Genomic DNA, 15,940 nt, shown 5'->3' on the forward strand with positions numbered 1-15,940 from the left:
CACTATGATCAGATGCTTTCTTAACTGCTGGTTTCTCATCGTAATGAAAAATAACTTTGCAGTGAGTATATCGGGGTCTTTAGTTATAATGTATAACATTGTTTTTCATGGTATGCAGTAGCAGAATAAGCAGTCCTCTGCAGCTCTCGGCCCTGAGGCGGTTTGCACAGGGGCATTGACCTATCGCCCACTCTTTTCTCTGGAGCTGGTGAAGCTCACCGCCGGCAAACGTCAGTGCCTCCACCCTCAGCCCCTCTGCCCTCCCTTGGGACAGGGTCTTCCTCCCACAGTCCAAAAGCATTTCCAAAGCCCCGAGGCCATGTCCAACTAGTAAGCATTTTGCCATAGTATTATTTAGCTTGCACAGACTGAATGCGCCCTTGTAATATATGATCTTTTGCTAGTTAACTATATAGTTGTAACTTGTTTGGTTTCATATGGTTTTGTACGACTTTCAAGCGAAGATTAAATTTAATGACTCTAAAAAAGTGGTGTAACATAAAAAATAAGCATATTTTTCTAACATATATATATATATACACACACACACACACACACACACACATATATATATATATATATATATAAATTCTTCTGTGTGCATACATCATAATAATTTTTTAAAAATCTATTAATTGCAGATATTATTATGTATTTTCTCTATTAGAATGTGTGCTTTTATGTATGTATTGTATTGTATTGTGTACTGGCCGTGTCATGATGTCTAAGACAAATTTCCCAGGAATGGGACAATAAAGTATATTCAATTCAATAATTAATAAAAAATCATTACTGAACTGATCTAAACCTGCCTCTTCATAAAATTAACTTATATTTTAAGATACTTATTGACTTTGGGGTCTCGATGGGGTCCTCTGATATAATTTCATGTTTATGATTTTTTTTTATTAAATAGTCATGTCATTGACGCCTACTGTAAACACAATCTTTAGAATTTCTCCTTTTATTTTTCACTTAAAAAAAAAGTTATATGTAAATGATGACAGAAAAGTATTTTTGGATGAACTATCCTTTAAAATCCGTTTAAATGTTGGTGTTAGCATGAGCTATGTTGTTTGGGAAGTGCAGGGATTAATCCGAAATTACCCCTTATTTGAGGGGACAGCCATTTGTAGTGGTGTCCAAAACAATAGTGGAAGTTATCGAGTGCACTCAACAGCTGTCCGCTCACTCCATCAAGTGAACTGTATTAGGGGAACGTAGGGGATAGTAATTGAGGGTTTGAGGGGTGATTTGGGATTCAGCCCAGGTTTGTGTTCATTGGTCCGTTTGGCTTTGCTGTTGATCCAAGATCAGGGATTAGTTTGATTCTGTTGCTGCTGTGTTGCGTTGACTCTAACAATCTAGTTAGTCTTACGCAATCTAATCTGACATTAGTACTGATCATAAATCTGTGTTCACTGTAATGAATGGCTAGGTTTCAGATTCACTCCGTCACTGTTCTGAGAGCAGTGTTTGTGGCTCACCGGCCTGCTCCAGGGCCACCATGGTGGATTGCTCGATGAGGTCACGCTCGATGAAGCTGCGGAAGTCCTCGCTGTACACGCTCAGGTCGGGCAGCTGGAATGTGTAGATGGGCATCTCCAGGGGGAACTGCTCCCTGGCACAATCCCCTGACACCTGCAGACGCGCCAGAGACATGATGGCAGAGCTGGCATGGGAAATGCCCCGAGACAGACGCTTCTCTAAAAGAGAGAGAGAGGGGAACGAGATGTCAAATAAAAACTGATCTATCTATCTATCTATCTATCTATCTATCTATCTATCTATCTATCTATCTATCTATCTATCTATCTATCTATCTATCTATCTATCTATCTATCTATCTATCTATCTATCTATCTATCTATCTATCTATCTATCTATCTATCTATCTATCTATCTATCTATCTATCTATCTATCTATCTATCTATCTATCTATCTATCTATCTACCTACCTACCTACCTACCTACCCACCCACCCACCCACCCACCCACCCATCCATCCATCCATCCATCCATCCATCCATCCATCCATCCATCCATCCATCCATCAATGTTTTTCAAATATATGTTTTGTTTTTTTGAAATATGAAAACTAAAAAAAATCTCTCTTTTTAATTACAACGGCAATTACTTTCTTAATAAATGTTCTTGGTCTTGAAATGTTTATGAATCATCACTGTAAAATAAATAAATAAAAGTTATTGTGTTAATTATGTTATATATTATTATAATAATTGTTTTAAAACATAACTTTTTTAATTAAATGTAATAACTTTCTCCACCTCTTCTATACCTCTGACTTCTTTTCCTTCTGATGTAACCAAATCCATGTGGGCAGGAAAAAATAATACCAATTATACTTTTAAGGATCCAGTCAAATTATGAATAACATGAAGACCCACCGTACATTATTTACCCCTAAATATTCTTTTTCAAGCTGAAATTCTTTTAAAATTACATTACAGAATTTAAATGAGTCAAAAGGGTGTCATTTTTGTGGCACCGTTGTAACTGAACTGCATTCATTGGTCAGAAAAACAGCTATCTCTGCCCCATACCCATGCTATTGGTTGAGCCAATGTTGTTTTCGGGCTGTTCCCTAACAAAGGTCACAGCGTTTATACTTCTCAAGGAAACCAACCTTCAAATGTCTAACTTATACTTGCATATTGAATCACGATGAAATGGGAGTTGTGACATTTTTCTTTCTTTACAGTGATGTACATTGAAGTGAAACAGATTTTTGAAAACAAAGAAAATGTAGGATGGGACTTGGTTCAATTCCTCAATTTTTGACTGGACGGAGGCAGATCTGAATGTGAGCTTGATGTCAATTGTTAGAAAAGAATTGGAGAAGTCCAGCATATGTCACCAAAGAGAAGTCTGTCACTTCACCGTTATGACATTGTGATTATTTCATGTGTTCACACTTACAAATAATCAGATAAAGTAAAGTAGTAGTATGCATATTTGGCATGCTGCCCGAGGCGAGGGCTCAGAGCTCGGTATTTTGGTCCGAACCCAGAGTACTCCCCCCGTATTTCTGGTTTAGGAAAGTAACCAGACGAGTGTGAGGAGATGAGGTGGTAGAGGGATGCTGAAAACTGTTGAGGAACATTGGTGAATCGACTGCATGTAAATTTATATAGGCCTCCATGATGCTGATCGGTAGACATGTTGATTACTGATTGCTGGTTGGAATAACGTGATGATTGGATAGATCATTTGAACGTGTTCCGAACTTTGTTAAAGGGATAGTTCACCCAAAAAGGAAAATTTGATGTTTTTCTGCTTACCCCCAAGGCATCCAAGATGTAGGTGTGTTTGTTTCTTCAGTAGAACACAAATGAAGATTTTTAACTCCAACCGTTGCCGTCTGTCAGTCGTATAATCCATGTGAATGGGGTCCAATTCTATTAGAGTAAAAAAAACATGCACAGACAACTTCAAATTAAACCCTGCGGCTAGTGGCGACACAATGATGTCTTAAGACGCGAAACGATCGGTTTCTGCGAGAAACCGAGCAGTATTTATGCTATTATTTCACCTATTATGTCATCGCTCTCCAGACTGCCATAACTTCCTGCGAATAGGGTCAAAATATCAGCGCGGTCATAGATATATACATAGATGCCTCATTAGTGCCTGCGCGGATCGGTCGAAAGAGGAATCTACGTATATATTTCTATGATCACGCTGGTATTTTGACCTTATTCGCAGGAAGTTATGGCGGTCTGGAGAGCTTATGACACTCGTCTGATATGAGGTGAAATAATAGCATAAATACTGTTCGGTTTCTCGCAGAAACCGATCGTTTCGTGTCTTAAGACATCATTGTGTTGTCACGAATCGCAGGGTTTAATTTGAAGTTGTCTGTGCATGTTTTTTTACTCTAATAGAATTGGACCCCATTCACATGCTTTATACGACTGACAGATGGCAACGGTGTGAGTTAAAAATTTTCATTTGTGTTCTACTGAAGAAACAAACACACCTACATCTTGGATGCCCTGGGGGTAAGCAGAAAAAAAACATCACATTTTCATTTTTGGGTGGACTGTCCCTTTAATAAACATCACACATTACAAGGTCAAAAAAATTTTATAGAAAGAAACAAGTAAGATAAATAGTTCACAATCAGATCACCATGTATTTAGACTTTAGATTTACTTTAAACTTTAAAATATTGAGAAAACACACCAATAAGTCGAAACACGAGGAACTGATAGAGAGCTTAGCTCACCCTGAGTGTTGTCCTCTTGTTTCTGGGGGCATTGCTCAGGCTTGCCGATGTGCTGCGGGGTGCTGCTACGCTCCGGCTGCTTGTAGTAACGGCCCTCATTGAAGACGTGGGGCAGGTTGGCCGTGTGGACCTGCCGGAGCTGCTCATAGTCATTGAGAGCGGCGCTCAGGTCCCAGTTTTTACCTGGTTCACCACAAACAAACAACATAATTCATGATTACATGGTGAGAACATGCTAATGCTAAATAACAGGTCAAACTGAAAACTGTCATAGCAGAGCAGCAGAGAAAATAATCTTGCAGTAAAAGTTAGAGGCTGCACCCTAAGTCGCATACTTCCATACTATATAGTAGGTGAAAAAAGTATGTGACAAAAAAAAGTTTGTCCAAATTCACAGTATACTCATAAAAGAGTATGCAAAAAGTACCGGGATGACCTACTACTTCCGCCGAAATTCTGAAATGTGTATACAATGGACACTTTACTATCCCATGAGGCCACAGGAGAGGATTTGTGAATGGCAGTTGAACCAACGCAACTGACGTTGGTAGGTCACATGATAACGACAACATGGCGAATGTATTGCGTCCAGATTACATTCCTACTATAAAGAACATACTTTTTAGCGGATGTGAAGGAATTACTTATTCAAAATAAGTACCTACTCAAGAGAGTATGCAATTTCAGACGCAGCCATCGTTAGATAACTCAAAAATAGCACATCCTGTTTAATGGTACAGACAAATTAACTACATTGCCCCCTTGAGGACTGTAGTTTGTTAGCGCCACTATAATCTGCAAATTAGTCCTTTGTTAAAGTAACACTCCACTTTTTTGGAAAATAGGCTCATTTTACAAGTCCCCTAGAGTTAAATAGTTGAGTTTTACCGTTTTTGAATCCATTCAGCCGATCTTTGTATCTGGCGGTAGCACTTTTAGCATAGCTTAGCATACATCATTGATTCTAATCAGTCCATTAGCATCTCATTCAAAAAATGATTTTACAGGTATTATTTATGCTCTAACAGCAACATTACACACTAACTAAAGTTTGAAAAATGGGATCACGAAGAACAGGACCTTTAACATTGACCTGTTTATGATTATCTTATGATTATCACTGTTTATGATTTTCGACCCAAGCAAGACAAGTCTTTTAATTATAGTTTTATATTAGATAATATTATCATAATGTTTTGATGTCTGATTTCATTTGCTATTTTCTTGTAAATTGGTACAGGTTAAAATAGAGGCCATCATATTATTTATCAGTGTTAAAGGAACACTCCACTTTTTTTGAAAATAGGCTCATTTTACAAGTCCCCTAGAGTTAAATAGTTGAGTTTTACCGTTTTTGAATCCATTCAGCCGATCTTTGTATCTGGCGGTTGCACTTTTAGCATAGCTTAGCATACATCATTGATTCTGAAGAGTCCATTAGCATCTCATTCCAAAAATGACCAAAGACACTTTCAATATTTTTCCTATTTAAAACTTTACTCTTCTACAGTTACATCGTGTGGTAAGACAAACTGAAAATGAAAAGTTGCGCTTTTCTACACCTATATGGCTAGGAACTACTTTCTCATTCCTGCGTAATAGTCGCGGATCTTCGCGGCCGTACCATGGCTGCAGTGGCGCAATGATTCCTTGGTATTCTGTGAAACACAGTGGTACACCTTCGACTTACTATCACAGCCCTTTACAACACACAGAACCATGGCTAATCCACAGGTAAATCCACAACACAATTTGTCGGCTGCCAGCCTGAAACTTTCTCTGCAACTACATGAACTTAGTGCCGATTACATTGAAAGTTACCTAGCTGGGGGCTACTTTCAGGCTCTGTAATATCATTGCGCTGCTGCAGCCATGGTACTGCCGCGAAGATCCGCGACTATTACGCAGGAATGAGAAAGTAGTTCCTAGCCATATAGGTGTAGAAAATCGCAACTTTAAATTTTCAGTTGGTCTTAGCACACGATGTAACTGTAGTAGAGTCAAGTTTTAAATAGGAAAAATATTTAAAGTGTCTTTGGTCATTTTTGGAATGAGATGCTAATGGACTCTTCAGAATCAATGATGTATGCTAAGCTATGCTAAAAGTGCAACCGCCAGATACAAAGATCGGCTGAATGGATTCAAAAACGGTAAAACTCAACTATTTAACTCTAGGGGACTTGTAAAATGAGCCTATTTTCAAAAAAAGTGGAGTGTTCCTTTAACACTGATAAATAATATGATGGCCTCTATTTTAACCTGTACCAATTTACAAGAAAATAGCAAATGAAATCAGACATCAAAACATTATGATAATATTATCTAATATAAAACTATAATTAAAAGACTTGTCTTGCTTGGGTCGAAAATCATAAACAGTGATAATCATAAGATAATCATAAACAGGTCAATGTTAAAGGTCCTGTTCTTCGTGATCCCATTTTTCAAACTTTAGTTAGTGTGTAATGTTGCTGTTAGAGCATAAATAATACCTGTAAAATTATAAAGCTCAAAGTTCAATGCCAAGCGAGATATTTTATTTAACAGAAGTTCCCTTTCAAAGCCTACAGCGAACGGCCAGTTTGGACTACATCCCTTTACATCCGGCTTTAATTACGTCAGTAGAACAGTTTGTTGACTAACCTCCGCCCACAAGAATACGCGAAAAAGGGGGCGTGGTCTTGTTGCTCCCTCGTGGAGAAGAGGAAGTGTTGCGTTCGGTTCGGTTCGGTTCGGTTCGGTTGCGTTTGCGTTTGTCGCCATCAGACGCTGTTATTTTCATCCCGGAGTCAAATCACCTTTGTTTGGCCTTCAGAGACGCTGTACTTTGAGCGCGTTCATCTCCCCGTTATGGTAAGAGGCGTGAACTTCCCGGGCAACATGCCCTAAGCTGCTGTCGAATCACAACACAGGAACCGATGGCACAATCAGAACTCGTTACGTATTTCTGAAGGAGGGACTTCATAGAACGAGGAAATTCTCAGGCCGTTTTGAGGACAGTGAAAACAGCGCTATACAGATAAGTAAATTGTTTGAAAAATACTGTGTTTTTGTACACATGAAACATGAACACATGTTATATTGCACACTGTAAACACAATCAAAGCTTCAAAAAAACACGAAAAACGGGACCTTTAATGAATGTGACCTGGTCTTCCTTTTTCATTTCGCTGAGCCATTATTTGAGAACTCCAGCCAACTCCTATAAGGCTTTTCAGTCTAATCCCAATTACATCACCTGCCAACACGAGTGCCACAAAACACCACATCAAACCCTAAACAATGAAGTTCCGCTGCACATCAAGCCTGATAATAAAGGGAGACAAAACACTTGTGGTTTTTCTCCAGCGTGCTCTGAGTGAAGACAATTTGATGAGAAGAAAACAATAAAGATTTGTTTTTGTTCAGTTCGTTCTGTATACAGAAATAGAGAAAAATTGGAGGAAGATCACAGGAAAGAAGCCAGACACTCTAATGTGAAATGACAGTCACCTCAGCAGTCACCTCAAGACTCCTACACACAAACACAGCTGCTTCCATGTCCTCTAGCTACTGTCTTATCTCCGTAACCCAAAGGCCTCGCAAGGGACCAAATAAACAGGTCGCTCTAACCGTCTACAGAGAGATACATAGAGCCTGACTGTGTACACTCGACAAATTGTTATGCATTTTTTAAAGATTTCACTTTTCAATTAATAGTAAAATTCCATCAAATTGAATTTCATCATCCTTAATCAATTATTCAAATAAGGACTATTCAATTCAATTTGATGGAATTTTACTATTAATTGAAATGCGTAAATCTTTAAAAAAGGTGTAACATTAAGTGTATGTGCGTTTCAGGATTTGCCTATATTGTGGAAAGCAAATGTCCCTGCAAGGATAGTAATTTTTTTTAATTTTTGTAGAATTTATACTATATTTATATAATATACTATATCATCTTTCAAATACGGTGGCCCAGTAGTGCACAACACAACGAAAAAGCCACAACACAACGGAAATGCTCCAGACCACTAGGTGGCACTCGGCGCACGGTAAAGTTAGTTTTCCTTGCCACTGTTCTATAGATTCGGCAGTCTTACAAAGATATAAATACTACAATCAGTTTAAGTGTATGTAACCATTGTATATCTACATGAAATATTAATCAAAATCACCTGCATGCATTATAGCTGCATATTTATACTCGAGAATGCTTAGGCCCGCGACCACTGCGCATGATGCCTAAGGGAACGTCTGCCATTTCCACCATGTGGTTGTAAAGTATAATTTGTATTACATTGAAGTAATTTGTAATTATTATTACCAATAAAATCAAGCTTTGGAATTTGAACATGCCTGTTTCTAAATGTGAAAATGTGTTTAAAAATGTTTTAATTATTGCAAATTATACGTTTCAACCACATGGTGGAATTGGCAGACGTTCCCTTAGGTTTCATGCACCGTGGTATTTGGTCAAAGCATTCTCTATCTATCTATCTATCTATCTATCTATCTATCGATCTATCGATCTATCGATCTATCTATCTATCTATCTATCTATCTATCTATCTATCTATCTATCTATCTATCTATCTATCTATCTATCTATCTTCCATCCATCCATCCATCCATCCATCCATCCATCCATCCATCCATCCATCCATCCATCCATCCATCCATCCATCCATCCATCCATCCATCCATCCATCCATCCATCCATCCATCCATCCATCCATCCATCTATCTATCTATCTATCTATCTATCTATCTATCTATCTATCTATCTATCTATCTATCTATATTTATAAACTTTTATGTTAGATGCGATTAATCATGATTAGTCGATTTGACAACACTAATTTGTTTACATAAAAAAAATGTATAGTTTACAATATATTATCTATATAATAACATAAAGCCAAGTGGAAAATAAATAAATAAATAAACTAAAACTAAATCTGCCTAAAATCTTTTATAATTTGAAGCCTAACATACATTTTCCCTATAACTGGGACAGTCTGAAGAGGGTTATTACATTCTTACCACATAAATCAATACAAATCTCATTGTAGTTTATGGATTTGTACATCCTTGGACTAGCCTGAAATTTTAAAAGACATTTTAAGGTTTAATCGAATGACCGCTCGGCACCTCTGATACATGCTTTTTGCAGTTTGCTAAGCATTATGGGTTTCATTAATGTGCTGAAGGCAGTGGATGGCAGCTCTGTCTGTCCTTTAGGTGTACAATTGGATTTTGTAGATATTATCACATATTGTGGGTAAAATCAGACCACATAAATATAACATATTTCAATAATGCCTGAGGTAGGTCTGTGCTTTTAAATTCTAGAGCAGGAGGTTTTCCGGTTCCAAACATGGTCAAACACCTAATTTAATTAAACACGTACCCTTGGGAGCTTTAACAGCAAAAGGTTTGCAGGGTTTTAAAGGACATCTTGTTCAATCCGGTTCAATTTTAAAAATCAGCTATATTCAATAATGATATTTAACTAATTCCAGATATCACCATATGTGAGTTTGAGACATATATATATATATATATATATATATATATATATATATATATATATATATATATATATATATATATATATATATATATATATATATATATATATATATATATATATATATATATATATATATATATATATATATATATTTTAACAATTTATTTTTATTTACATTTACCTTTTTCCTTATATTATATTTAGTGCTGTCAAATCAATGAATCGCATCCAAAATAAATGTTTGTGTTTACATAATACAGTATATGTGTGTGTGTACTGTGTATAATTTTTATGTGTATATAAAAAATAAACACACATGCATGTAAGATTTGTTTTTATATTTCTATATAAAATATTTCTATATAATATAAATATACATGCAAATATTTCTTAAATATATATATAAATATATAATATTTATTTATATATAAATATTAACAAAGGATGGTCTGGCTAACTTGATTGTGCTAATATTATATATACATAATAATTATACGCAGCACACACACACATATTTTATGTAAACACAAACTTGTATTTTGGATGCGATTAATCAATTTGACAGCACTAATACACATACACACAAACAAACATTTGGGTTAAATGCGAATTATTGCGATTAATCGATTTGACAGCACTAATTATATTAAGCCGCGTTTCCACCACAGGAACTTTCCCCAGGAACTAGGGACTTTGGGGGTGGTACTCGGGGTAAAGTTTTCTTCCTCAAAACAGCCCTGCTTGCGAGGTAGTACTTTTTCAAAGTTCAGGAACTTTCGGGGGTGGGACTTGGGCGCTGAACATGCTAATTTCGTTGACAAATAATTTTCGTCAACAACCTTTTTTCAGTGCCGAAAATGAGACGATAACTAAACAAAAACTAGTGTTTGATTACAAAAACTATGACTAAAATCTACTGTCATTTTCGTCAACAAATAAAAACGAGATGAAAATGTTAGGGAGGGACGATTAGGGAAGAGATCCAGTTAGAACTGATATCCTCTGTAACGGATGCGCACATTTGATTTGAACGTGCTGATCTAACCGCTGGAAAACACGGCACTGTTGCGCGTTCTACAGGCTTACGCATCCCCAATACAGTGCTCCAGAGCGGTTCACAATCAATGAATAGTGCACATTTATGCCAGGCAATTGTTTATGAACTAATGCTGATGAATAATGACAATGTTTACTTTACGATGTTTCTATAGTAATATGTTTTAGACGGTTGTAACAATGCATATTTTATCTCCCTCATCTGAACTTGAATGAGCATCCTGCAACTGCGGATTTCAATGGAATGGTGCGTTGACGCGCGTCTGGAGGTCCTGCGGCGCGATAGACGCGTTTCATGGCGAACTGGACACGCGAATGAGGCGGAATCGTGTCCAGTTTGCGTGAATGACGCGAATTGGACGTGAATTGAGCGTCTTGCGCGATGTGCGCATTATGCATGAGTGGTGTTTTTTGCGCATTCACGCGTTTGAAGCGAATTCGCATCTGACGCCGAGTTGAAAAATCTGAACTTTGGCGTCAATTCGCACCACGTTAACCAATCAGGAGCCTGCTTGCTGCTGTCACGTGGTAAAGTGACGTAATGAGAAACCCTGCATAATTTAAAAATACTACTTTTGTTTTACAAAATGTAGTTTTAAGACTTTTTCAGGTGAGAATGTAGTTGTTTAAAGCTCAAATCTGTGGTTTATTTATAAAGAGAGCGCCTATTTAAAAAAAATTCCTTGTGTTTTTGGAATTGTGAGATCCAGGCGATCATCGGCACTCAGCGCTCATTAACTTTAGAGAGCAGCCTTTCCTCGGCCAGTCGTTTTGACTTTTGCCGCTGGCTCTGATGTCCTGTAGTGGTTCGTCTTGTGTGGATCTAACGGGCGATCTTTGGTGTGATGAATCTACAATTTGTTGTCTGCCAAATCGTTTTGACTGAGGGCAAAGAGAAGTTTCATAATTTTATTTTGTAATGATATTTAAATATACATGCAGTGAAGATAATGTAGGAGTTGCCTGGACCACATTTGTGTGGTTATTAAAATTTAATATATATTTTTAAAGAGCACCTATCATGGAATTTTGAAATTTACCTTTCATGTAGTGTGTAACATAGATCTAAGTGAACAAAAACATCCTGCATAGTTTGAAATATGACAGTGCACCGTATATATAGTTATTTTCTTTCAAAAGTAAGAGTCGACTCTGAGTCATTTTTAAGAATCGTTAGAAGACCGAAGCTTTTTCTCTGACTAGATGACGTCAACTTGTCAAGTTATTTGAATACGATACGCCCACTTATTGCGCTCCAAGACGCCAGTGAAAACTAGAAAACATCATGGCGACGAGACGCTGTGTTCTGAAGTACGACTCAAAAGCAAACTTTTTTCATCTGCCCAAGGATGAGCATTTGAAGACTAAGTGGCTAGAAGACAAACCATACATCGTCGCGATTGAGTGTTTATTAGTCGTCAAATGTATGTTTCGCGATCTCAGGAAGCTTTTATTATTGACTTCCATTATGGCACATGGTATCTTCTTCGTCTGTCTGTACCATATATGGACTACATGTGCACAGAGCGCCCTCCGGCTGCCAGTATGAATTGAAAACAACACATAAGAGACTCAATCGCTCATGATTAGGCTATATCTGCGCATTTTGAGGAAGTATTAAATTAAAAAATACTCCTCTGTTTAGAAATTTGACACAGACATATGAGAATCTATCAATATGTCTCCTCATCTGCACACTTTTGAACTAAAAGCCCTGAGGGATGTTGATTTGTCGCGAGTCTTCGTGAGGAGAATAGAGGAGTTTTTTTATGAATGAGATCAGCTGAGGCTCATATTACAATCAAACGGTACAGACGCGGTTTTCATATTCATAACTCCTGACATATATTAACAAATTACTGTCACTATAAGACTTTAATGGGCGTTCCGTTTCCGAAAATATCTGCACAGACTATACCAATCACAACTGACTGGGTCATCGGACTAATCACCGCAGATTAGCGTCACGTAAAGGCGGGGTTTTGAAAAGTGAATCACTAAAGGAATCATTTAAGAATCGCTGTCAAAACAGGTAAAAATAAATGCATATTATATGAAAACTAAAGTCTTTTTTGTCATTGCATGCATGCAAAACTGTTGTTGGGGACTTCTAAAACAATATTTGGAACATTTTAAATGCCATGATAGGTGCTCTTTAATGAAAATGAAAAGAGGCAGAGTGGTGTTTTATGACATCTCTTCTGGAGCGACTGAAACGTGAATGGATTCAAAATGTTCAAGCGTCCAACTAGACGCGGTAGACACGATTTTGATGCTCTATTCGCGTTTGGTGTGAACGCAGCATACAACCATAAAAAAAAAATCTTCATTGCTTGAAATTAAATAAATGTTAACTGGAATTTAACTAAACTCATTCGATTTTAGGAGACTAAATCTACTGTAGATTTAGTCGACTAAAATCTTATGATATTTAGTCGACTAAAACTAGACTAAAACTAAAAACAATTCAGGTGACTAAAATATGACTAAAACTAAATGGCATTTTAGTGCAGTAAGAGTCGTTTGCTATTCGAATCAACAACTGAGTTTAAAAAATGCGACCGATGGACAGACGACGAGGTTCAGGCCTTATTAAGTGTATTCGCGGAGGACGAAATCCAGTGGGCTCTGGAAAGTCACGCGCAGTCCTACGTCACAGGACTAATCTTCACGGTACTTAAGACCGTGATGGAAACGCAGACAGCAGTAAGTCTGGGGTTAAAGAGTTCCTGGGAAGAAAGTTTCTGGGACAAATTGTTCTGGGTAATTTTGGTGGAAACGGGGCTTTATATTATATTATATTATTGTATTACATTATATTACATTATATTATATTACTTTGGATAAAAGAATCTGATAAATGATTAAATGTAAATGTATATTTCAGATTCTGCAAGCGCCTGGCTGTAATTCAAATTTAGAGCAGTACAACTTCCATACTAATTTCCTTGTTCAAACAAGACAAAATGAGCAGGTAAAGAATAGAACTGGACAACTGAACAACTCTAATGTGGTGCTCTTCTGTGTCTTTGCTAATGAATGAGGACATTTGCAGTCATTCTGCATGATGTTCCTTCAGTAATTAACCTTTTCTTTTCCAGTTAATCAGCTATTCTGCTTGATCTACCTTGGGAAGACTTTGTTAATACAGTGACATGTGCGAATGGTCAATCCCCCATGTGATGTGAAGGGACGACACACTGGATATCTCACAGTGACAATCACGACTGTTTCTAAAATGAAAAGCTTACTGTAAGCTGACTACATACTGCACACTATGCACTGTATTCAACTAGTATGGTATGTAAAACACATTATTTAACAACAAATGTTTAAAACAGTAATATGAATATAGAAATATTTGCATACAGTATACATACTGGTGAAATAAAACTAGTAGTTGTGATACCTTATCAGTCCTTTAGAGGGTGACAATACACCCCTTACAAACTACAAATATAGCTTCATTAGTGAGACTGAAGAATTTTCATATTATATTTGTATAATAGGCCTAGTTGAACTGCTGTCATGAAATGTCATCTCTCAACCACAATAGTGACTCTCTGAAAGGAGCACAAGGCTCATAGCAAAATGTCTGCCAGTGTCGGCTGAGTCATTTTTCCCAGAACAACCGCACAAAGGGCCTGTGCCTGAGAAGAAACGCCAAGGCCCTTCCCACTCAGCTTTCCACAACAGCTTCTGTGACGGTGGATCCGCAGGGAGCTGATGGAGGGCAACAACAGCCAGGTGGGATGACGTGTTAATGATGAGTGGCGCTGACAACCAGGGACAAATCATTCCACTGCCACGATCTATCAGTCAATAAGACCTAAACACACAGCCAAGGATCATTTGAGCCTTGTGGCAGATCTCTGATCTAAGGGCAGTTTTGTGAGGTTTGGTAGATCAGTGGGAAAACTGTTTGTCTCATCAAGGTGAAAGAGTAAGATTTTTTGTATAAATATATAACAGTATTAGAGAAGCACACACATTTCCCGGCATGCTCGGTATGCTAGCAACCACATAGCCTGCCATTTATCCACGCCAGTAGGTGTCAGTGCAAAATCCAAGACCAATGTATTCCTAAGCACACTTTTACACCACCAAGCTCATATTTGGTAGTTATAGAACCCTACACGTTACTAAAAAAAGTAGCTATTTTAGTTTCCCTTGTGAAAAAGGTAGCATACTTTAAAAAAAGAGTAAGCTACATATTACGGAAATGACATACTTAAAATACACTTTAGTGCAAACTGAATGCAATGTTTTCAGACACTTAAATTCATATTGCAATTAATTAATTGCAATTAAACAAAAATGTATTAAAGTGAAAATATATAATAAATTATGTTAGGTTCATTTATAACTGCTTTTTTTTGACCAACTTACATAGGACTTAAGTACATATTTATATGCAATTTTATGATTAATTGTACTGCCAAATGTACTGACCAGCATTTATGGTTAACTAAAATATACTTTAATGTCATTTCTGTTGAAACTGGTATCATGTATTTAAATATATTTATAATTTGTATAATGAAGAAGTTGCAATTTAGTTGCGATTTTAAAATATATTAACTTTAAATGTAACATTGAATAATGCACTACAGTTAAAAATATAAAGTACTTTATGTGCTTTAGTATGCTAGTCAACACACTGTATACTGACTGTACACTTCCTTAAAACACGACCAAACTTTATTAAAACAATTGAAAGTAACATTAAAGTAATACATTTAACATTATTACAAAGTAAAGTACTTAAGAAAAAGCCATGAAAGTGTACTCTCTTTAAGTACACTTAAGTAGTCTTTCACCTCATTAATATTATATTATCTACAAGTAGCCTACTTTTAGGATTCAAAGTACACTCCATGTGCACATTCAATACAATTAAGTGCACTTATTTTTAACATGGATATTTAATGGCGCAGTGTGTATTAAATTTTATAAATATCAAATATTTTATAAACAGATCTTCTAAGAATTATAAAACAGCTGTATGTTTTTGGTGAAACATCTATAAGCATCTAAGAAAGGGTGACAGCATCAAATGAAATACTTGTTTTGCTAAAAAAAAAAATTGCTGTCTCAAATTAACCATCCCAAAAAA

At 36.7% G+C, this 15,940-nt stretch overlaps 1 protein-coding gene across 1 annotated transcript in view; it reads right to left on the reverse strand.

Annotated features, from left to right (window-relative positions):
* Positions 1–15,940, reverse strand: part of otud7a (OTU deubiquitinase 7A) — a 121,368-nt gene that overhangs the window by 40,532 nt on the left and 64,896 nt on the right. The window contains exons 4-5 of the mRNA XM_079810051.1: positions 4,251–4,433; positions 1,488–1,706 (exon numbers count right to left, since the gene is read on the reverse strand). Coding sequence (XP_079666177.1) covers positions 1,488–1,706; positions 4,251–4,433 — 402 coding nt within the window. The remainder of the gene's footprint in view (positions 1–1,487; positions 1,707–4,250; positions 4,434–15,940) is intronic.

The sequence above is a fragment of the Gobio gobio genome (assembly GCF_949357685.1).
Source record: "Gobio gobio genome assembly, chromosome: 25".
Lineage (NCBI taxonomy): Eukaryota > Metazoa > Chordata > Actinopteri > Cypriniformes > Gobionidae > Gobio > Gobio gobio.